Source organism: Marasmius oreades, chromosome 8 (genome assembly GCF_018924745.1).
Source record: "Marasmius oreades isolate 03SP1 chromosome 8, whole genome shotgun sequence".
NCBI classification, from domain to species: Eukaryota; Fungi; Basidiomycota; class Agaricomycetes; order Agaricales; family Marasmiaceae; genus Marasmius; species Marasmius oreades.
This window is the reverse complement of record NC_057330.1, coordinates 3,097,272-3,119,400: the sequence shown is the minus strand read 5'-3', so window position 1 is coordinate 3,119,400 and position 22,129 is coordinate 3,097,272. Positions and strand designations below refer to the sequence as shown.

The 22,129-nt window shown below is 46.0% G+C and overlaps 4 protein-coding genes across 4 annotated transcripts; 3 read left to right on the top strand and 1 right to left on the bottom strand.

The window, feature by feature from the left end:
* Positions 1-676: 676 nt before the first annotated feature.
* E1B28_012911 (uncharacterized protein) lies at positions 677-1,483 on the top strand (the record flags this gene model as incomplete). The annotated part of the gene is made up of 4 exons (XM_043158066.1): positions 677-775; positions 833-947; positions 1,023-1,251; positions 1,321-1,483. 4 exons carry the CDS (start codon positions 677-679, stop codon positions 1,481-1,483), a joined length of 606 nt encoding a protein of 201 aa, XP_043005437.1.
* Positions 1,484-4,944: 3,461 nt separating this feature from the next.
* E1B28_012910 (uncharacterized protein) lies at positions 4,945-6,057 on the top strand (the record flags this gene model as incomplete). Its single annotated transcript, XM_043158065.1, has 6 exons — positions 4,945-5,086; positions 5,141-5,223; positions 5,278-5,382; positions 5,440-5,499; positions 5,561-5,651; positions 5,705-6,057. The coding sequence occupies 6 exons, from the start codon at positions 4,945-4,947 to the stop codon at positions 6,055-6,057; spliced, it is 834 nt and encodes a 277-aa protein (XP_043005436.1).
* Positions 6,058-7,088: 1,031 nt separating this feature from the next.
* Positions 7,089-8,620, top strand: E1B28_012909 (uncharacterized protein; the record flags this gene model as incomplete). Its single annotated transcript, XM_043158064.1, has 9 exons — positions 7,089-7,129; positions 7,191-7,203; positions 7,265-7,319; positions 7,386-7,598; positions 7,649-7,731; positions 7,790-7,903; positions 7,971-8,030; positions 8,089-8,179; positions 8,259-8,620. 9 exons carry the CDS (start codon positions 7,089-7,091, stop codon positions 8,618-8,620), a joined length of 1,032 nt encoding a protein of 343 aa, XP_043005435.1.
* A 9,838-nt stretch (positions 8,621-18,458) lies between these two features.
* E1B28_012908 (uncharacterized protein) lies at positions 18,459-20,639 on the bottom strand. The gene is made up of 8 exons (XM_043158063.1): positions 20,393-20,639; positions 20,303-20,338; positions 20,208-20,253; positions 20,129-20,152; positions 19,493-20,062; positions 19,181-19,426; positions 19,065-19,113; positions 18,459-18,983 (listed from the first exon to the last, which is right to left on the bottom strand). Exons 1-8 carry the CDS (start codon positions 20,565-20,567, stop codon positions 18,579-18,581), a joined length of 1,551 nt encoding a protein of 516 aa, XP_043005434.1. The 5' UTR covers positions 20,568-20,639; the 3' UTR covers positions 18,459-18,578.
* Between the last annotated feature and the right edge of the window lie 1,490 nt (positions 20,640-22,129).

The following is a 22,129-nucleotide window of genomic DNA, read 5'->3' as shown; positions in this document are numbered from 1 at the left end:
CAAAATGAAGGATCAGGAAAAGGCTCTTCGGGTGGGTGATGTGTCATCTTTTATTCCCCGAAGGCTGAATCTGATAAAGAAAGGACTTAGATAGAACTCTTAGGATCGAGATGAACCGGTTCAACCCATGGCAACCAAAGGCGGCTAAAACTGGCACGATATCTTGGATGGCCTGTCTTTGAAAGACTCGTTTTCGCAAAGGGGTCGTCGAGGTGCACGTGCGAAGATGTGAAAATCAATCATGTCAGTTTTTTCCCTAGTTCATATCTAAAAATATGAAAATCCTTACCCAAAATAGCTACGCCATTCTTCGCATCGCAGATTAGCAACTCACACCCTTCCTCGAAATCCAGCGATTCACCGTAATCGATGCACTCAGTTTCTGCTCCAGAGGGAAGTCTTTCAAATCTCAGGGATTACTACGCGAATGTAACATGTAATCTCTCAATATGCCACAAACCGCAACGGAAGCCAGTCAAAGTTTCCAATAATGAACACTCCCGCGCGTTCTTTTCAATGATGCATTCCTCGGCCCACGCATGACAACCATCCTTTTCTCATGCTTGTGAATAACTTCTACCCTTGACTCGCCCCACGCGTCGTTCATTCTTACCGAGCTTGGAAAATCCTATATAAGAAACAGCAAACGTTCCCAACCATCACATCGACTTCTCCCATGCGACTCTCATATCTCACTTTAGTGCCCCTCTTCTCTCTCGTGTTTGCGCAGGACACGGATATAAGACAGGTGGTAAGAGCATTCGATGCAGCCAACGTGAGTTTTCTCTTCTCCCGCTTTTTGGTTTCAGTTTACCGACCCTCTCAAAAACAGATTCCTCAAGACTTGCGCATCAGATTTGCACCTGAAGTGTTACTCGAGGTTTCCTTGCCACAGACAAGTGGGAGGACCATCACCTTACATGCAGGCGTTCAACTCCCTCGAAACGGTTAATATGATCTCCCTCTCACCCCGATGTTTTTGTTTTTCCGTTCATCTCGCTCATACGAATTCTGTTCCTTAGCTACCGCTGGTCCTCCTTCGTTCGCAGTAAGAGGAGACGCGGGAAGTGGTCCTTTCGTCGTAGCAACCGTCGACCCCGACGCACCTACTCCCCAAGATCCCACCGCAGCCCAGATCCGCCACTTCCTAGGCGGGAATTTCGTCAACGTCGGTGGAAACCTCCGAAATAATACACCTGCTATTTCCGAATTCTTGCAGCCAACTCCACCTGCAGGTTCTGATGCTCATCGGTTCGTTTCCTTTTTTGTTTTCTCAACTGCTGAGCTTTTCCCCACTAACTTCTTTTTTTCTTTCCCCAGATACATCTTCCTCTTGTTCCGCCAGTCACGCCAGTTCAACACACAGACAGAGGTCAACTCTTCTACCTCCATCTCGTTGTTTGATATTGCCAAGTTTGCTGCAGACACGAACCTTGGAAGTCCTATCGGTGGTACATTTATGTTGGTCGCTCCCGACGCTTAAAGCTTGAAACGTTGAAGGGCCCGTAGCCCAAAATCACGAATAATTCTTTGTATCTTGTTAATGACCGTTTTCGAAATTAACATGCCCATGTTCTGAGCATTATTGAGACGAGACCGTCGTGAGAAAAACGAAGTCGATTGACATGTCTAGGAAACCATTTTTTGATACTAGTATAGTAAGTCTTCTAGCGTTCCCACCCAAAGTCACAAGTGGGATGCGCTGGGTTTCGGGCAGGCAGAAATCGGATCGTGCCTGAAGGGAATATATGGTCAAAAGAATCCTACGGAGACACGAAGCATTCCACGCACCAAGTTCTTTTACTAAACGCACAAAACGAATACGAACACTCCGTACACGTTCGGAGTCTATCCCACCCAGACTGTTCTTGAATCTTGACCCTCGACAACTCGGACAGCGCCCGGTCGTGTATTTTGACAACTAATCATAAGGACCTAGTATTTACCAAAGATTCAAGAACTTCTTGGTGGCGTAGTACTACAGAATTTAGATATCGATACTATGCAGATTGTGATGAGCGAGGCGGAAAGGAAGATGGCAAAGAATTTCTGTACACGGATAGAAACATGGTCACGACGAACTTTGTCCTGTTTCAAACTCGGTATCTTTTGTGAATACCAATAAATTATATAGTCACTTTGGTGCGGAAAGAACACTGTTGCACGTAGAACCTCCAGTGGTAGAGTCCAACGCCAGACAACAGGGAAGGCGAGCGAGTCGATGAACACGCCCTGAGTCGGGCGTTTGATCAAGCCTCGAGCGCCTGCGTGTTTGTATCATCCTTCGGAAACGTACTTCCTTCCCGGAACTTGGACGTTGTAAGGACCGGAAGTGGTGGTGTCGCTTGCCGCTGAATGTGTACTTGTATGGAGCGCCGTGGCTCAGAGACTGAGTTACACTCCGCCTCAAATCCAGCGGATGCCACGGCAAAGGCGGAGTATTGCGTATGAACATCGTCTCTACTGCTCCCTGGCCGAACTCTGGAATTGAGAACAGCAAGGTAGCTAATAGCCTCCACTTTCCCTATCAGAATGATGATTATATACAAGTATTGGGCGTGCGGGAAACCCAGGAAAAAAACCAGGACACATAATGCCATAACCGCTACAAGGAGGCCGCATTCAGGTCAGATGCGGCGATTGAGAACAGGGAAACTTACTGGTCAATGCTCCCGTCGTCACGATTAACCACAGTATCTTGGTTATGAGCGTCCTAGTGCCCTGTTGTACCCTTATTTTCGATCGTTTAAGCTGAAAACATAACTGAGGATTATTTTCCGATACAACACATGTAGTAGGGGTGTGCACTTACAATCAATCCCATGAAAATCGTGATTGTGGTGTCGCAGAGAGCCGAACTCGCGGTCCATAACTGCCGTGCATAAAGACTCGAGAACTAATGAGAATTCAAAAACGACTCTGAGCTTACAATCGTGTTGACGTCTCTGACCAAGACTGAATTTAATTCAAATACGTTCCATTCTATTATATGTGCGCCTCCGGCGAATGTCGCTGCCGTGCTTAGCAGTGACAGCTAAAGGAGAGACAAATAAGTAGCGAATGTTCCGGTGTCTTGAGAATCACCAACTATGAGGACGGAAACTGTCATGACCTTCGATCTGGACAGTATCCATATTCTCCAAGCTGAAAAGCATTGACATAGTAGCCCAACTACCAAACTTCATAAAGATTCAACAGGGAGAGAAAATGAAAGTTTCAGCTCACCAAGTCCAGTTGTGACAACAAAAGCCTCATCCCCCCAGTCCACTACGGTACTACCCGGAACGCTGATGAGATAAATGAAGCTCCCAAAGCCTTCTTCAAAAATTAAGTAGAGTTTCCTAGCCACCCAAGCCGTTTGCAATGCCTCCATGATATAGATTGAATAGGAGATAGCTCTGATCACGAGCTTGTCTCGGGAAAATGACTTGTGATATATGACTGCAAGGAACCCTTGATGAGAAATGCTACAAAGTAGTTGATGAGAGACCTGCATCTCACAAATTTGGACAGTGAGGATGCCAAAGAGCGCCCAGTGAATGAGTGAGGTGAGAATCTTGCAGTTGTATTTGTTACTTCGTCGATAGCATCAAGAAACGGCTTACCAATGTCCCAAGCCTAGGAGTAGATATAGAGAATTCAGTGGGTCAGCCGAGTGTTGTAGGCAAAGATGGTTCACGTACACGTTAGGAAGCACATTAGACTCCACTGGAGATGGCATGGCGTTGTTAGAAAGCGAGTGGGAAGGGAATGATGGGTAAACACATTTTATTGCAGATGTTTTGACCGAGAAGAGAGTACAAAATCTCCATCCATCTGTGATGAGATGGAGGCGTGATGCATGGACTATAGCATGCGCGACGAGAAGCGCCTCTTTGATGGTATCGAGTCTGGTCAACAGTAGCACAGCAATTCGTGAGAGTGCGCACCTCTATAATATATAATAATGGATCGTGGGCCAGCGGTCAAGCACTACTTGATGAGGCTCGAGAGCTTGGCAGATCCTTCAACAATGTATCTAAGTGACTGGTGGAAATAAATGAAGGTATATCATGTCAGATATTCGACTGGAAAGTGTTGTCAATGACTCAATGAAAGTCAAAGACCGAAGGCAGCATGCGTTCGGTGGTTTCGGCACCCTTTGTCCAAGAAAGCACTGCTCGGACCGGAGCTGCCGAGAGCCGAGCATCTGAGTTTGAAATCTGGCCACGAGACTGAACGCTGTTTTCAACGTCAACATCAGGTATTCGGGCCATCCCAACAGGCGACGAACAGAACTCAGATAGAAAAGTATCCAGGGCTGAAGTACTAGATGGTGTGTGCCATGTATATTTTTCAATCGAAAATACTGACTCGATCCATTGTTATATATTATAGAGGCGCGAGCTCTCACGAATTGCTGTGCTACTGTTGACCACCAGACTCGATACCATCAAAGAGGCGCTTCTTGTACGCGCATGCTATAGTCCATGCATCACGCCTCCATCTCTGATGAGATGGATGGGGATTATGTACTTTCTTCTCGGCCAAAACATCTGCAATAAAATGTGTTTACCCATCATTCCCTTCCCACTCGCTTTCTAACAACGCCATGGACTCTAATACGCTTAAGACATACGCAAATCGTCTTTTTGAGATGTACGCGAATCGTCTTTGCCTACAACACTCGGCTGACCTACTTCTCTATATCTACTCCTAGGCTCTGGACATTGGTAAGCCGTTTCTTGATGCTATCGACGAAGTAACAAATACAACTGCAAGATTCTCACCTCACTCATTCACTGGGCGCTCTTTGGCATCCTCACTGTCCAAATTTGTGAGATGCAGGTCTCTCATCAACTACTGTGCAGCATTTCTCATCAAGGGTTCCTTGCAGTCATATATCACAAGTCATTTTCCCGAGACAAGCTCGCGATCAGAGCTATCTCCTATTCAATCTATATCATGGAGGCATTGCAAACGGCTTGGGTGGCTAGGAAACTCTACTTAAATTGTGCAATTGACTTTGGGGTTCTTTTCGTCAATGTTGCAGGTAGTACCATAGTGGACTGGGGGGATGAGGCTTTTGTTGTCACAACTGGACTTGGTGAGCTGAAACTTTCATTTTCTCTCCCTGTTGAATCTTTATGAAGTTTGGTAGTTGGGCTACTATGTCAATGCTTTTCAGCTTGGAGAATATGGATACTGTCCAGATCGAAGGTCATGACAGTTTCCGTCCTCATAGTTGGTGATTCTCAAGACACCGGAACATTCGCTACTTATTTGTCTCTCCTTTAGCTATCTCTGTTAAGCACGGCAACGACATTCGCCGGAGCCGCACATATAATAGAATGGAACATATTCGATTTAAATTCAGTCTTGGTCAGAGACGTCAACACGATTGTAAGCTCAGAGTCGTTTTTGAATTCTCATTAGTTTTCGAGTCTTTATGCACGGCAGTTATGGACCGCAAGTTCGGCTCTCTGCGATACCACAATCACGATTTTCATGGGATTGATTGTAAGTGCACACCCCTACTACATGTGTTGTATCGGAAAATAATCCTCAGTTATGTTTTCAGCTTAAACGATCGAAAATAAGGGTACAACAGGGCACTAGGACGCTCATAACCAAGATACTGTGGTTAATCGTGACGACGGGAGCATTGACCAGTAAGTTTCCCTGTTCTCAATTGCCATCTGACCTGAATGCGGCCTCCTTGCAGCGTTTATGGCAATATGCGTTCTGGTTTTATTCCTGATTCTCCCGCCCCAAGTCCTGTATATAATCATCATTCTGCTAGGGAAAGTGGAGGCTATCAGCTACCTTGCTGTTCTCAATTCCAGAGTTCGGCCAGGGAGCAGTAGAGACGATGTTCATATGCAATACTCCGCCTTTGCCGTGGCATCCGCTGGATTTGAGGCGGAGTGTAACTCAGTCTCTGAGCCACGGCGCTCCATACAAGTACACATTCAGCGGCAAGCGACACCACCACTTCCGGTCCTTACAACGTCCAAGTTCCGGGAAGGAAGTACGTTTCCGAAGGATGATACAAACACGCAGGCGCTCGAGGCTTGATCAAACGCCCGACTCAGGGCGTGTTCATCGACTCGCTCGCCTTCCCTGTTGTCTGGCGTTGGACTCTACCACTGGAGGTTCTACGTGCAACAGTGTTCTTTCCGCACCAAAGTGACTATATAATTTATTGGTATTTACAAAAGATACCGAGTTTGAAACAGGCCGAAGTTCATCGTGACCATGGTTCTATCCGTATACAAAAATTCTTTGCCATCTTCCTCTCCGTCTCGCCCATCACAAGCCGCATAGTATCGATATCTAGATTATGTAGTACTACGTTACCCAGAAGGTTCTCGAATCTTTCATAAATACCAAGGCCTTATGATTATTATCGGTGGTCGAGTACTACTAAATCGAGGCTCGGGAGCTTGGCAGATCCTTGAACAATGGTGACCGGTGAAGTGGCATAATCAATATTAATGAACTTGGTATATCATGTCAAATATACGACCGGGCGTCGTCAATGTTAATGACTGTCGCAAGGCATGCGTTTGGTTTCGTTGCCCGCCGTCCGAAGCACTGTGTGGAACTGGCCGCCGGGAGGGGATCTTCATCATGCCGCGCCACAACTGAGTTTGAAAGAATGGCGGGTCACGAGTCTAGAATAGGCAGCGTTCAACGTTTCAACGTTATTCAAACACGACCTGCGTTCAACGCCAACATCACGTATTTTTGGATCGTGGGCCATCCCAAATAGGCGACGAACAGAACTTGGATAGAACAGTATCCGCGATTGATGCCGACAAATGGCTCGATCTATTACTATAGAGGACGATCTCCAATGAACGGATTGTTGTTACTACTTCGGGCTTGGAGTTCAAGTGGAAAGCAGACTTGATGTCATCAAAGCGACGCTCTTCGGGCTGTATATCTTGCATCCATCTCATCAGATATGGATGCAGGGTTTATGTATTCTCTTCCCGCGACGAAACCATCGCACTGCCAATAGAAGAAGCACTCTGGGATTCAAAATGTCCGCAACAAAACACATTTACCCATCATTACTTCAACAATTGCTCCCCGACCACGCCATGCCTAGTTCGATATCGCTTGATGAAGCTATTGTCATGCTGTACGTGAATAGTCTCTACCTATGGCATCCCGCTGACTTGTTTCTCTATTTCTACTCCTAGGAGCGAGACATTGGTAAGTACTAAGTAATCAAGTTGTGTCACGCTATCAACGAAGTAACGAATGCAATTGCAAGATTCTCACCTCACTCTTCCACTGGGGCCTCTTTGGCATCCTCACCGTACAAATGTGTGAGAAGCAGGTCCCTTATCCACTACTGTCCAGTATTTCTCATCAAAGGTTCCTTTTCCTTCCAGTCCTATATCACAAGTCGTTTTCCCGGGATAAGCTCGCGATCAGAGTTGTGTTCTATTCGATCTATATCATGGAAGCATTGCAGACGGTTTGGGTAGCCAGGAAAGTGTACTTGTTTTGTGGAAGCGGAAGCAGAAACGCTAGTTATGATCTCCTGGAAAGCATGATTCGAGTGGACTGGGGAGACGAGGCTATCATTGTCAAAACAGGAATTGGTGAGCTGGTTCTCATTCTCTCCTTGCTCCGTGTTTATGACGTTCGATAGTTGGGCTATTATGTCAATGCTTTTCAGCATGGAGAATATGGGTCTTATCCAGATCGAAGGTCATGACGATTTCAGTGGTCATCGTTGGTGGTTCTCAAGGCACCTCTTGGAACATTCATTACTTATTTATTTCTCCTCTAGCTGTCTCTGCTAAGCGCGGCAGCCACAGCGGCCTTCGCCGGAAGCGCATATATCATAGAATTTTTAGTTTCAATCGATTCGAATTCACTTCTGACCAGGGACATTACCACGATTGTGAGTTCGGAGTTGTTATGTAAATCCTCGATAATTCTCAAATATTTCTTCTTTCCTTGTGCCGCAGCTATGGACTGCAAGTTCGGCTCTCTGTGACACCATAATCGTGATTTTCATGGGATTGATCGTAAGTCTATACCCCTACGTGTGTTTTATGGGAAATTAATTCTCTGCTTTGTTTTCAGCTTAAAAGATCGAAAGTAAAGGTACAACAGGGCACTAGGACGCTCATAACCAAGATCCTGTGGTTAACCGTGACAACGGGGGCATTGACTGGTAAGTTTTCTTCAAGCTCCCAATCACCCTATGATTTAGGTAACGGCTTTGATGATGAATTTGAACCTTGCGCTTACAGCATTAATGGCATTGTTCGCTCTGATTTTACTGGTTGCTCCGATCGGAGCCGTTGGAGCATGGCTCCCTGCCGCCATGCTGATAGGAAAGGTGGAGGCCAACAGCTACCTCGCCGTTCTTAATTCCAGAATTCGGCTTGGGAGTAGTGGAGACGATACCCATAAGCCATACTCCGCCTTTGCCGTAGCATCTGCTGGATTTGAGGTGGAGTTGGGTAACTCGGTGTCTGAGTCACGGCACTCCGTACAGGTTCACGTTCAGCAGCGAGTGGAAGTCTCGCTCCCCGTCCTACCACCGTCCTTCCGAGAGGGAAGCGCGATTGCGATGGATGATACGAACAATACGCAGGCGATCGAGGTCTGATCGAAATCCGAGGCGTGTTTCGCGACCCGTTCACCTTCCATGTTGTCTGGCTACTGCCGGAGGTTCTTACAGCAACGCTTTTCTTTCCACGCCAACCATGCCAACGAACATGACTGTTATCGGTATCTCAAAAAAGATCCGATTCATAGAAGCCAGTACAAAATTCGCCATGACCATGTTTCTATTAGTATAACAAAATTCTCTTTCCCTTCTCCCTTTCTATTGTAGGTCTTTGGGCGTTTGAGTGCCCGAGATTCCAAGCAATCCAGCCTTAACCACAATGTCCATGTGCTCATTTTTTGACCGTTCCTTGTGGCCCCCTCAAAGTAAAATTCTTCATTCTTCATTCTGAAATTCATCACGTTGACTCAAAAAATAGTATTATAAAGTTCATCCAAACGCCTCAATCTCCTGGCATTCATCCATATCAACTTCACTGTTGACGTCAAACAGCTGGTTATAGCACGGCTGCCCCTGTGTATTGAAGTACTTGTGATTGGTAGGATCAAGTTTTTGTCCGCACTTGTGATAAAAGTGGACTTTGCATTTGGTGCAGGTCATCTAGAGTAAAGAAAGTGGACAAACGTAACGATGAACATTAGCGACCGGTGCGGCAGGATAAAGCAGACTGCTTGTAAAATAAATGCGAGGCTATTGGTCGGAAGTCTGACGGGTATCGGTAGCGTAGAGAAGAAGTCCCGTTTGTAGGTAAGAAGAAGTAAACGAAGAGCGACGCCGCAGAAGTCAATTGATGTAAGGAGATTCCGGAGATGCGGTCTGTTGATGGAAAATGAGTAGGCTCGAAGATGCGAATCAGCTCGGAATTGTTGGAGAAGGCTCGGGAGGAGAAGGCTCGAAAATATCGCTCAGCTCAGTGGGGCTCAGAGTGGGAGGGGAAGAAAGGAATCCTCTTCCTCGGTACAACGTTGACAGATTTTATGTATCGTACTAAAGCCGTGCGTGTGAATAAAAGAAGAGCAATAAAAAAAAGACTTATATGGCTAATCTACTTCTTTCCGTGATAAGATAATAGATAGCGAGAATCTAATCAATCGAAATCCAATCCCTATCAATCCTCGTCAACGCTGACTTAGACTACGCTTTGAGGTGGGCTAGGTCTCAACGCGGCGCTTGGCTATTTAACCACAAGTTGGGCTAGGACTCGCAGGAGCGGACGGAAAGAGGATGAAGGAAAAGGAAAACGAACGAAGAGAATCTCACCATATTTAAGAATTTGAAAGGTAGGACAGTAAGCGTGAACACGCCGTAATAAAATTGCATCTGCTTTCGAAAATAAAAGATAAGTATGATTTTATTAATATAGAGAACGAAGTAAAGAAAAAGATCAAGAAATTAGAAAGGGAGCAGAGACTCATCGTCAAGCGGAATCCACGAGAAGGCCAGGGATCACTACCACAGTGGCGCAAATTTTAGAGTTCGTCCTCGGACTCTCCAAGAGTAGCGATAGCGTCCATCTCTTCAGTCAACGAGCGTGGCGGGAAACGCAAGTAATACTCGGCGAATACGATTCCATCAGCAAACCATTTTTTAGTCTTCTTTTCTACGAGATCCCACAACTCTTTCGGCGAAAAATCTTCCCAACAGTCTCTCATATCAGGTTCATAGTAAATGATTTCGGCGGCGTCTTTGAATGTAGCCGCTGCGCCGTAACGACAAACTTCAATACCGGTTGGTAAGTGGAAAAGACTGTCTTCAAGAATGTCGAATTCGGAACATAGGGTCGCAAAAGAATCCTCGGACATAGTAGGAGTTCGATAATACACATAGCGGAGGGGAACGGCTTTGAGTCGAATGTATTCAACAATCTCGGACCACGTAAGGTAGCAGTCGCGGCGATAGACGGTTTTCGTTATAGGGAGAAAGGGAGTATCTGTATCAAAAAGAACTGATTTAGCTTGAATGTCACGATAAACATAAGGAAAAGAAAATGGAAGCTTAGCATCGCCGTGGTAAGGAAATCCGACGAAGTCCGGATAACTCCCGCTTTCGCACCAGGATATAAGGTTCTGTTCAGTATAAGAAAGACCATCAGCGAACTCATTGAGTGGACAGGAATCGGCGTCGTATGTGAAATGATTGAGACCAAGAAATTTAACAGAATATATGGGCTTTAGTTCGAAAGGACCGGGAATCGGAAAGTGAATGGCGAATCGATCGAGAGAGGAATAATCGGGGCGCATCAACGATACCAAATTTCTGGAGAGGAACGTATAGTCGCAGAGTGGAGGGAGATTGAATGAGTTGGTAGGAAGGGAGGATCTGGGTGAAGGTCTAGCCGGACAAGCAGTAAAAGCGTGAGCAATAGGGGAATTGCAGAAGTAACAGGGTACAGAGGTAGTCATGGAAGTAAAAGGAGGGAAGGAACGGTTACTGAAAGACCAATCGAAAGTTTAAAAGGTAAAATTTTGGAAGAGAGTACGAAGCGAAAAGAATCTCAAGGAAGCAAAACGAATGAGTAATGACGAGAAGACGTCGAGGATAAAGTGCGGGCTTGACAGTCGGTAGTTAAGGCCACAGATTTCGAGAATTGAGGGATATTTGCTCGCATGGTAAGAGTCTGTCGAATTCCGGGGATCGCAGTACGAAGCGTCTGGTTATTCGGCCTGAAAAAGAATAGGCGTAATCGTTGCGCGTTTACGGGACCTTTAAGAATAGCTCCACTTAGCTCTTTTAAAACGTAGGCTCCATTTTCCGTTTTCTCGTGAATTACATATGGTCCAGCATAGGTCCATTTCCCTTTTGCGCCTTTCAGGTTGTCCAGGTGCGATTCCCGTAGCCAGACGTACATTCCGGGTTCGTAATCGTGGAAGTCGAAGTGCGAGCCTCGTGTCCGTTGCATCTGATCGATGGACTTCTGTCTTGTCCGTACTATTTCTTGATTTGCTTGTTCCCAATCTGGCGATCGTCGCTGAAGCTGTAGTATCCGAATAGCTAGTAAATCCTCGTGTGTTCGAACTCGATCCCAATCCAGAGTCGTATAGCAGATAGTACGGCGAATATCCAGTAGCACGAGAGACAGTAACTCGTGACGCAAAGAGAGCTGCATGTAGAAACGTCGGCCATGATCCTTTAGCATCTCCGCAACACTTGAAAATCGCGTCTAATAGCGGCTGATGAGCACGTTCAATGGTCGCATTGCCTTCCGGATGATACGCTGTAGAAATAATCACAGTACAATTGTATTGAGTACGTAGTAGATATTCGACTTCACCTTTGAATTCCGATCCGCCATCTACTGAAATCTTCGGAATACACGCAAATCGGCAAATGAGTTCTTGATAAATAAACTTTGCGATTGCTCGGGCTTTGAGTTCCTTGAGGGCTTGAGCTTCGTACCATAAAATCGTGGGTTCGAGAGCTTGGACTATATAATTGAAACCACCTTTTCCCGGGGGCATGTGGATGCAATCTAAATTGAAATGTCGGAGTAATGGAGCTTGCCAAGACACGTTATACGGAATGAGGGGGAGATCGCGAATGAAACGTTGACATTCGATACAGGAACGGATGAAAAAGGAGATGGAATCGTGTAAATTGGGCCAATAAAAACGTTCAGTAAGTAATTTGAAAGTAATGTCCCTACCTTTATGTCCGATATGATTGTGGGACTGAGCGATGAGTTGCTCGCGTTTGTCGGGGTCTTCAATAACTAGCAAAGGTAATCGATTTCGTTTCCGATTTTTGTGGTGCCAAAGACGGTTATCATGAAGGAAGAATCTACGGGCTTTCTTTTCAAACGAAATGCGGGATTTATAAGTTCTACACTCAGCTGGATAAGTTCCGTCTTCCAGGAAACACCTTATCTGCGACCAAAATTCTGGCCCGTCCCGATCGATTAATCCAAACTTGTGTCCTACGTGAACGTTGAAGGTAAACTCTTGAGCGTAAGTCTCATATTCCCGATATTCCAAGCTAAGTATCTCGTTCCCTAGTAAGAAACTGTCAGTTATCGGATAGGATGAAGTTCTGATTTTGTAAACATCTGAAAGAAAAGGTTCGTCCGGGACGGACAATCGGAAATTGTGTGATGAGGAAGCGATCAAATCATCAAGAATAGCCTCTTCGAAAGAGATAGTTGGAACATTCAATGGAAAGGAAGACTTAGCGGCGTAATAATCATCTCCATCATATTCGGCAGTGACACTTGCATTGAGAAAACTTTCTATGAATTCGTCGATAGCTTCTGGTGTTTCCATTTTGTCCTGATCATCCGGATGAGGAGTTCGTCGGGATAATGCATCTTCAACTTTGTGAGATTCCGCCGGAACGTGGTGTAGTTCAAAATCGAATAACTTGATCCATGATACCCATCGGAGAACAGGAGCATTAGGGACATCATCGGGTTGTTTAAGCATTTGAACGAGGGACTTAGCGTCATGATCAAGTCGAAAATGAACTCCCCAAAGTCTGAATCGCAACTCTTTCAATGCCCGAAAGATCCCGTAAACTTCTGTCTTCGGTTGACCATAATTTTGCTCTCGTTCGTTGAACGTACAAGATCCAAAGATAGCCGGATGCTTCTTGCCATCACGAATCTGGTAAACAGCCCATCCCGCACCTTTCCATGATGAGTCTACTCCTACTACAATAAGTCCTTCGTCGTTCTTGCGGTTACGTCTGGGAACGTTGATAGCTACTTGATAGTCTATCTTGATGAGTACTGGAGCATTAGTGATTCGTTCTATGAGAACGTTCATGGCGTCTTCGGCTTCGTCTGTAAAAACAAAAGATTCAGCAGGATCATCGGACTTATGCAATAGAATCGTAAGGGGCTTAGCTATCATAGCGTAGCCTTTTATCCATCGTCGACCTACACCTGCTACTCCAAGGAATTGTCGTACTTCCGTAACGCTTTCAGGCGTTCTCCAATTGAGAATCTTCTTGACTAAGCTGGGCTTGAGAATCCATCCTTCGAGTGAGACGATCGAGCCCACGATTTCGAGCTTGAATGCAGCTAAAACGACTTTGGTACCAGACGCGGTGATACCAGCATTGATGAGAGCGCCTAGAAGGAGAGCGAGGTTCTCCGTATACTCGAACATGAATCGCCGGATCTGAACATTGGTGGGAATAGGCTCGTCGTTGTATCGAGAAGTGGGTCCTTTGAGAGTACAATCATCTAGATAGTTCTTAGCAATATCGGAAACGTTAGAAAGAGAATGTTCTACGCATCTTTGGAATTCTTGTACTGAATTGGTGAAACCTTGAACGAGCGTACACTGTTGTTTAGCTCCAGCCGGCGAAGTGAATGCTTGTAGTGGTCTAGATCGGACATGAACGTAGCGAGCGTCGAATCCGGAAAATAAGTCAAATAAACCATAAACAGCGTATCCTAGATGGTCTTCAGCGAATTCATGTACGTTGGGAGGTAAAGAAGCATCCTGTATAGTGACAGAGTTCAGTTTCTCGAGGTTAATGACGAGACGCAAACCGGATTTCTTCTTGACAGCAAATAACGGTGAACGGTAACTTGAAGTTGTAGGTTCGAATCGTCCGGCCTTCTCTTGAAGAAGGACTTCTTTGCGTACTTCTTCTCGTATAGCAACTGGTATTGGAATCGGCGGAAGTTGCCATGGCGTATGTTCTATAGTCGGGATCTCGTAGTCTGGATAAAATTCTCGTGAAAAGAACCCTTTTTCGTGGAATTCAAAAGCGAAAGCATGCTCCCTTTTAACGACTACCCAAGCGAGTAAGTCAATCTCTTGCTTTGAAAAAGACTTGACGTCTATTTTTGCGAGAATACTCTCCCATCGTTCTCGAGTAACTCGTGAACCGAAAATCAGAGTTTCCCAAGGAGGAGGATGCGTCGGGAGTTGCAGAATATCGGGTGGAGGTATGGACTTGAACTCTTGAGCTGCGGGATTAGGGAAATACGTCGGTACTGGTCGATGTTTACGATCAACGGTCTTGTACTTTTTGGGAGGCGGAGGTGCAATTTTTCCTGTAAAAACATTAAATGATTCAGCGAGAGCACGCCGTATCCATGGAGAGGTATCATATGAGTCAAAAGGGATCGAAAAATCACTCGTAGCATTAATAGAATGATAAAGTAACGAATCATATTGAGACGGAAGAGCAACATCAAAAAGGAAATCAAATTCAGAGTACTTAGCGTCGCCCAACAAGGCTAACATCGATCTTCCTACCACTGCTGGAGACGCTTGGAAGATCTGTGGTTGCGGCTCCAGCATTAGAAATTTTGATCGTCGGAATCGTACTCATCTACTCGGGCTGATTGAGAGTGGCGTGGGCATCCGATAGTTGACTTGTTGCGAGGATCATCTGCCTGTGTCAAGTTAATAGTTAGCGTAGCGCGTTTACCTTCCTCGGGACTCTTCCATAGCATCAAATTGACCAATCCCGACTGGTGGTATTGAATACGAGCCGCGTAAGTCGTTAGGAATGGTTGTCCGAGAATGATATCTTGCTTTTCCATTCGTTGGTGGGAGATGAAAATATGGTGAGGAAAATCATGACGTCCTAGTTGTATAGGCGCATCGATTACGACTCCTTGAAGTTGTTCGGGACGTCCGTGTATTCCTTTTAGACTCCAATTCATACCTTCGAAGTCGGTGGCGAGCGATGCACGATCCGGAAGATCTATAGATGCAACATTAAGCTCCGATCCAGTATCAATCATAGCCGAAAAAGTATGTCCGTTGATTTGTATATCCAACGCTCCTGTAACCATAGCGAAGAACTTCTTCGACGGCTCCTTCATCAATGCAGTGGAGGCGCGAGCGACAAATTCCCGTATCCGTTTAGCATCATGAACATCAACGACCAAGTCTTCAACTCGGTATGTATCATTGCGTTCATCTCTTTCGGTAAGACGCATAGTAATCACGTCCTCAGAACAATTGACGTCTTCTGAAGAATAGACAGATTGAAAAGAATGTGAATCAAAATACTCAGCTGATTTCACGTTGTATTCTCGACGTGATTTCGTAGCTTCTGAAAACATCTTCTGTAGGCTGGGGCTAATACCGATAATCTGCACAATAGGGAGGGATACCATCTGCGACATAAGATGATCAAAAACCGCTTTTGGATCAGATTTTTGTTGAATATCAGAAGTAAAATGATACGACGGCTTATCTGCTTTTGGTTCGTTCATCTTGATATCCTTTTGCTCTTTTGATTTCGAAGGAACTGACTCCTTCCACCCATCCCTACGATTGATCGGATTAGGCGGCGTAGGTATAGCAATGGACTTGTCCTTTGGTTTCGGTTGTTGCTGAGGAGGACGTTCGTTTGAAGGACCAGGTATGCCAGGACCGCGGAGAGGTTTAGCTGGTTCGGCTCGTTCCTTCGCTTTCGATGTAGGTAATTCGGGTCTAGCCATAGGGTCGTATCGAGTACTTGTATCTTTTCCGGACCTAGTAGCGGGATTAGCATCATATTCAAGAGTAGAAGAAGCAAAAACCGAATTCTCGAAAGCGGGGCGTCCGCCAATGTAAAGATCAAGAGTACTAGTTCGGGATGTTGACTGGTGTGGTGGTATATCTCGCTGGAATCTAACTTGTCGATGTTTGTCAGCTGCCGAAGAAGAATCAGACTTAGCGATAGATGGGTGTTCCCGAATGAATGCGGCTACGCCTCCATTTTGAGTTCTTGCGACCTTTGGTAAGTCTTTGCCGTTGTCTAGAATATACTTGAGCTGAGTTTCATCCCATTTGACCAGACCTTCGGATATTAAAGCTTTCGTCTCAGGACAATGTGAAGGGTGAAGCTTGTGATCTAGTTGAGGTCCTTCTTTTCCGCAGATAAAACATCGCTTCGTGTCATAAATATTCGAATTTGGCCATCTATTAGAATCGGAAGATGGGTTTTGAGGTACGGGATTATTAGGAGTAGAAGATAGGAACGACAACACCTGTGCTTGGCTCAACTTCAAAGCCTCCATTTGCGCAGCAAGATCGTCTATCGAGGCGGCTGGTACGCCTTGTCCAGTCGTTCTAGTACCTGTCTTCGATGTATCAGTATTAGGTTTAACTTTACGCTCACCTTCGTCGTCGAAACGAATGCGATTCGGATCAGGATCTGAATTCGCCTTCCATGGGTCATAGAAGAGACTCTTCGGGTCGAATCGAGTATACAAAATGTCGAGTACATCTTCAATACTCGGCGCATTCTCTCGAGTCTTCTGGTCATCTTTAAGTTGCGTTTCTAACCATTGCCGTTGAGCCTGAGGAAGACCTGCGATAAAATAATAACGGGAATCAGCATCAGTGATCGTAGAATTACAAAGGAGAACGCCGCTAAGTCTCTCGAATGCTTGATAATAGTGTTCGATAGACGTCCGAGTAACGAAAGGAGACTTGGCGTTTTGTTTCTTGCAAAAGTTCTGAAGGTCAAGGATAGTAACCGCTGGAGCTAAATCAGAAGAACCGTAAAGTCGGAGCAAAACCTTCTTGGCCCTCTCCCAAGTCTTGTCGAGAAGGTCAATATTAAAAGCGGAATTATACCTGATAGTGTCTTGTACGGTAACGGAAGAATAAAAGTAGATCTGATCGACGGCTTCATTTTCTTTAAGTCCGGCTCCGTCGCACATGCGTTTCAACGTCTCGAGGAACACGGTAGCACGTGTACCGGAGAAGTACGGAGCATTGGTAGCGCCGGGCGTTGGCATCGGACTGATAAGCTGTACCTGAGAGCCTAGACTGGTGTCACGGGACATCGGATTTTCGGAATCGGATTCGGGATTCCACGGGTTTTGGCGGTGTTGTGAAGTAGACATGATGAGGAAGTGTGTTCGTCAGAAAACGCGGAAAACCAAGTCCCTCGCGGTGGGCTCCACTGCGGCAGGATAAAGCAGACTGCTTGTAAAATAAATGCGAGGCTATTGGTCGGAAGTCTGACGGGTATCGGTAGCGTAGAGAAGAAGTCCCGTTTGTAGGTAAGAAGAAGTAAACGAAGAGCGACGCCGCAGAAGTCAATTGATGTAAGGAGATTCCGGAGATGCGGTCTGTTGATGGAAAATGAGTAGGCTCGAAGATGCGAATCAGCTCGGAATTGTTGGAGAAGGCTCGGGAGGAGAAGGCTCGAAAATATCGCTCAGCTCAGTGGGGCTCAGAGTGGGAGGGGAAGAAAGGAATCCTCTTCCTCGGTACAACGTTGACAGATTTTATGTATCGTACTAAAGCCGTGCGTGTGAATAAAAGAAGAGCAATAAAAAAAAGACTTATATGGCTAATCTACTTCTTTCCGTGATAAGATAATAGATAGCGAGAATCTAATCAATCGAAATCCAATCCCTATCAATCCTCGTCAACGCTGACTTAGACTACGCTTTGAGGTGGGCTAGGTCTCAACGCGGCGCTTGGCTATTTAACCACAAGTTGGGCTAGGACTCGCAGGAGCGGACGGAAAGAGGATGAAGGAAAAGGAAAACGAACGAAGAGAATCTCACCATATTTAAGAATTTGAAAGGTAGGACAGTAAGCGTGAACACGCCGTAATAAAATTGCATCTGCTTTCGAAAATAAAAGATAAGTATGATTTTATTAATATAGAGAACGAAGTAAAGAAAAAGATCAAGAAATTAGAAAGGGAGCAGAGACTCATCGTCAAGCGGAATCCACGAGAAGGCCAGGGATCACTACCACACCGGCCACCGAGGTAAAGATAGAGGGAACCCACCTGATTACACCCGAGACTCTTCTCCACGTTAACACCCCATCCGGCACAAGCAGTCGTCGAAGACTCCAGCCACTTCTTATTCGCCTGTTCGTCGTGATAATTGTCAACCAACCGGATGATATTTTTCTTCCCATACCGACGTTCCACGTATGCCTGACTGACACCCGAACTAGGCTGGGTTAACAATGGTAGCAATTGGTGATACTACACGAATGATAATCCAGACGTACTACGGTACTTTCCCCATAAACTACAAAGGTCTCTACGATACCCAGACTCAGAGGAAGACCACCAGCTACATCGGCCCACGATCTATCCTCGTTACGTCCGCTTTCTCTTCTGTCTCGGCACGCACATGCCCACTAGAACTGGCACCTTGAGCCTCCACATCCTTCTCCAACGAACCTTCTTCACGCGGCTTCTCACGCGGACTGGTATCCACCGTGCGCGACGACACATGAGAAGAAGAGTCTCCCACCTCAGCCTCAGCTTTCTTCCTCGCATCAACAACACTCTTCCGAAACTCCAACCCTCCTTCATACCCAAACCACGTATGTCGTCGGCAATGAGGCCCTCTAAGCAACAACACAAATAACGTCCACACCGGGAAAGCGAGTTGAAGTCCAGCACCAGCTCTCCATCCATGATTGAGAAAAACTTTGGTTCCCACAGACGATCCCATAACTTGTCCAAAGAAAATCTGACGATAAGAAAAAAACCGTGAATAAGCGTGTATTTTTTTAAATATTTTTTTAGATTTTTCAAAAGGTTGTTCACGTACTGCAAGGATATTTACCGCATTCAAACGAGATCGGGCTTCCGGGGCAATACTGAAAAAATCAAAAACATACTATCGCATCAGTCACAACGAAAAAACAGAGGAAGTCAGATACCCACCCAAAAATGTTCGTAGATAACGACGTCTGAACAGTTTGCCGAAACAGATCAAGACCAACAATAGCAATGACAACCGCAGATATATGTAGCCCCCCACCCGCTACCTGAACAACCGCAGCAATAGTCGTTCCACACGTTCCAACAAGCGTAGCATACCAGGGAATCAACCTATCGATGATTCGGCCAATCACAGGTCCCATAGCGACTCCTGCTATCCCTACCAGTCCAAAAAGCCCAATCGTAAGCCTAAAATAAACCATGAGATCCGCGTTCGAAACAAGAAGCAGACCCAAACTCAAAACTCATACTCACGTCGAATAATTATACGGGTCTCCTCCAAGAAGGAAAGTCAGCGTAACCCAAAAACTCGAAAACATCGCACTCGACGCGACGTTAATCAACACCGCTTGAACCAATATCGGCTCAGTAACGCAATATTTTCCCATCGATAGCATAATCTGCCAATACGTGAGATGTTTATTCTTCGCCGGATAGTCCGGAAGTAGGGGATAACACCCGGCGAGTACAACCACTTGAACGGCGATTGCGAAATAATAGACAACGCGCCATGTTGTGTATTGCGCTATGATGCCGGATATGACACGAGCGATGAGCACACCGAGTAGTAAGCCGGCGAAGACGACGGAGATGGCGGATGCCCGTTTTTCGGGAGGTGCTAGATCAGCTGCTAGGGGCATCAAAATCTGGGGGGTGACGTTGGCTACGCCGACGAGGAAGGATAGTGCGACGAACACTTCGACGCGGTTCGTTACAGCGAGACCGATGGTCAGGCCGGTGGTAAGGATGACCAAAGTAATGGTCAGTTGCCGCCGTCGTACGAGGTCGCCGAGAGGAGAGATGAGTAGGAGTCCTATGGCGTAACTGGCGGTTTTTTCTAGGTGTTAATACCGCGCGCCCACGAATCGATTTTAGAGAAAAGTCACTTACCCTGCTTGAATTAGAATGGGAACGCTGGGGGGTTGAGCGTAAGAAAATGAGGGTTTAAATAAATGGTAGTCGCACGTACTCGGATATCCTCGAATACGACACCTGAAACGATTTTGAAAGTTCAACTACAATCCCGGTTCAATCAAAGCACTGGTTGAGGTAGGATCGGCCTACTGAGTATCGGTTGACAGTAATATAGATTGGCGACAGCTAATAAGAAACCGGGATGAGTATACACTATCGACCGAGAAAAAGTGAACGCACTGAAAGTACTGGCAAACCCAAATGCGACCTGAAGCACTATCCCGAAATGAGGCGGTTTTTGAGGATCGTATTGTAGACGTTTTGGTATAGGTATTACACCAAAGTCTCGTTTGTATTGATTTTCTGTCGTGACTTCGTCCGATATTGTATTTTTGAGGGAGCCAGTCTGCGCCATGGTGAAGGTGCGAAGGAAGAAATAGTGGGAGTCCAGAAGCCTTCTCTGCCTGCCGGAAAACCTACTGCGCCGACGGCCCGAGTCACCGATAAAGCCTCGTGCCCGTTTAAATCCGGTTCGGCACAACTTTCATGCAGAGGAAGTCTGAGCGAATGCCCGCAGTGATATCTTGACAATCGGAGCTACCTTCTTGGTGTTCGAGGGCCAGATTGTAGTATATGTAAGTGTGAGATAGCTGTTTCTGTCAATGCCAAAATATACTGTACCGGCACGGCCACACGTGGCACAATTTATAACGAGATGTGACAGGGTGTGACTCCCTGATGCGAATGTGACGTATGATGCAACCGTCCGGATCCCTTCATGAACGTTCTTTGGTATAGGGTGTCTTTGTCTGTCAAGATGCGTTGCTTCACGCCGACAGCTTCTGTAGATTTCGGGTAGCTGATAGGTGCCAATTTCCTGGTTCAGCCGTGGCGCATTTGTACTGAAATTTATATTCCTTTTTTTACAGGCAAAAGGGCATCGCATTAGCGTCTAGCAATGGCCGTTCATATTCTCATGCAATGGTTTCTTCCTCTAAATTGCGAAGCTGAGTCGGTGGTGCCTGCGCAAAGAAACTGGCAGTTGTTGAAACCCGTGCATCGAAGAATAACTTATACGCAGTAGCGAAAAGTACCTGTGCGGAAAGGTCAAGGTCAAGGTCAGAATGGGCTAATGACGGTTGAAGACATAGGTACGTACAGACTCTTTGGTTGGCTGAAGAACATCCTGACTCACCAAATGAAATCTACTCAAGCACCATCCATTTGCAACGACCAGAATCCTTCATCATCGTCATCCTCCATCTTTGCGATTGGTGCGAGGTTTAACACCATCGTCGAGGCCTTACTGTTCCCCCTCCACTTCTGGCGAATAAACTGGCATCGTTGAAGTCATCTGGTTGGTCGTCATATGATGCGGTCAATACTGTATCTCGTCTGTCTCATAAACAGACGAGGTACCAACTTCTCAATATCTGGATCCTGACGCTCAACTCCCCGAATTCACAGGTGAATTCTTCTCATTCCCCGGTGCATCGGCTCACTCACTACTCTATAGATCAGTTCAGGGACCAGGTGTGGGCTGAGTAGCGTTCTCCATGTTCAATATCTCTCCGAGGACCTGTCATGGATGGGCATGAGCCGAGGCAGACAAGCATGAAACGATTCTGAAGGTTCGAGGCCGAAAAGAAACTGTTTGACGTTGAGTTAGTCCTGTGTTGCCTACTGTAGATTTCTCACGATTTCATATTCAGGATTTTGTGGGGTGTATCTAGGGTTCTGACCTTGTGCTACTGCACATCTTGATGTCTCCTATCGTGTGGGTCATTTGAAATCATTCACAACCTCTGGGATATACTTTGACGTTGAATGCGATACCCGTCTTTTGTAGGATACTTCTTTGTCGAAGCAGTATCGGATGTTCTCGGCCGAGAACCGACAGCTATTTTTCGGCATTAGCAATTGTCTTTGGTTGTCCTTCAACGTTCAACGTCGTTGCCCGAGGCCTGTCAGGCATCC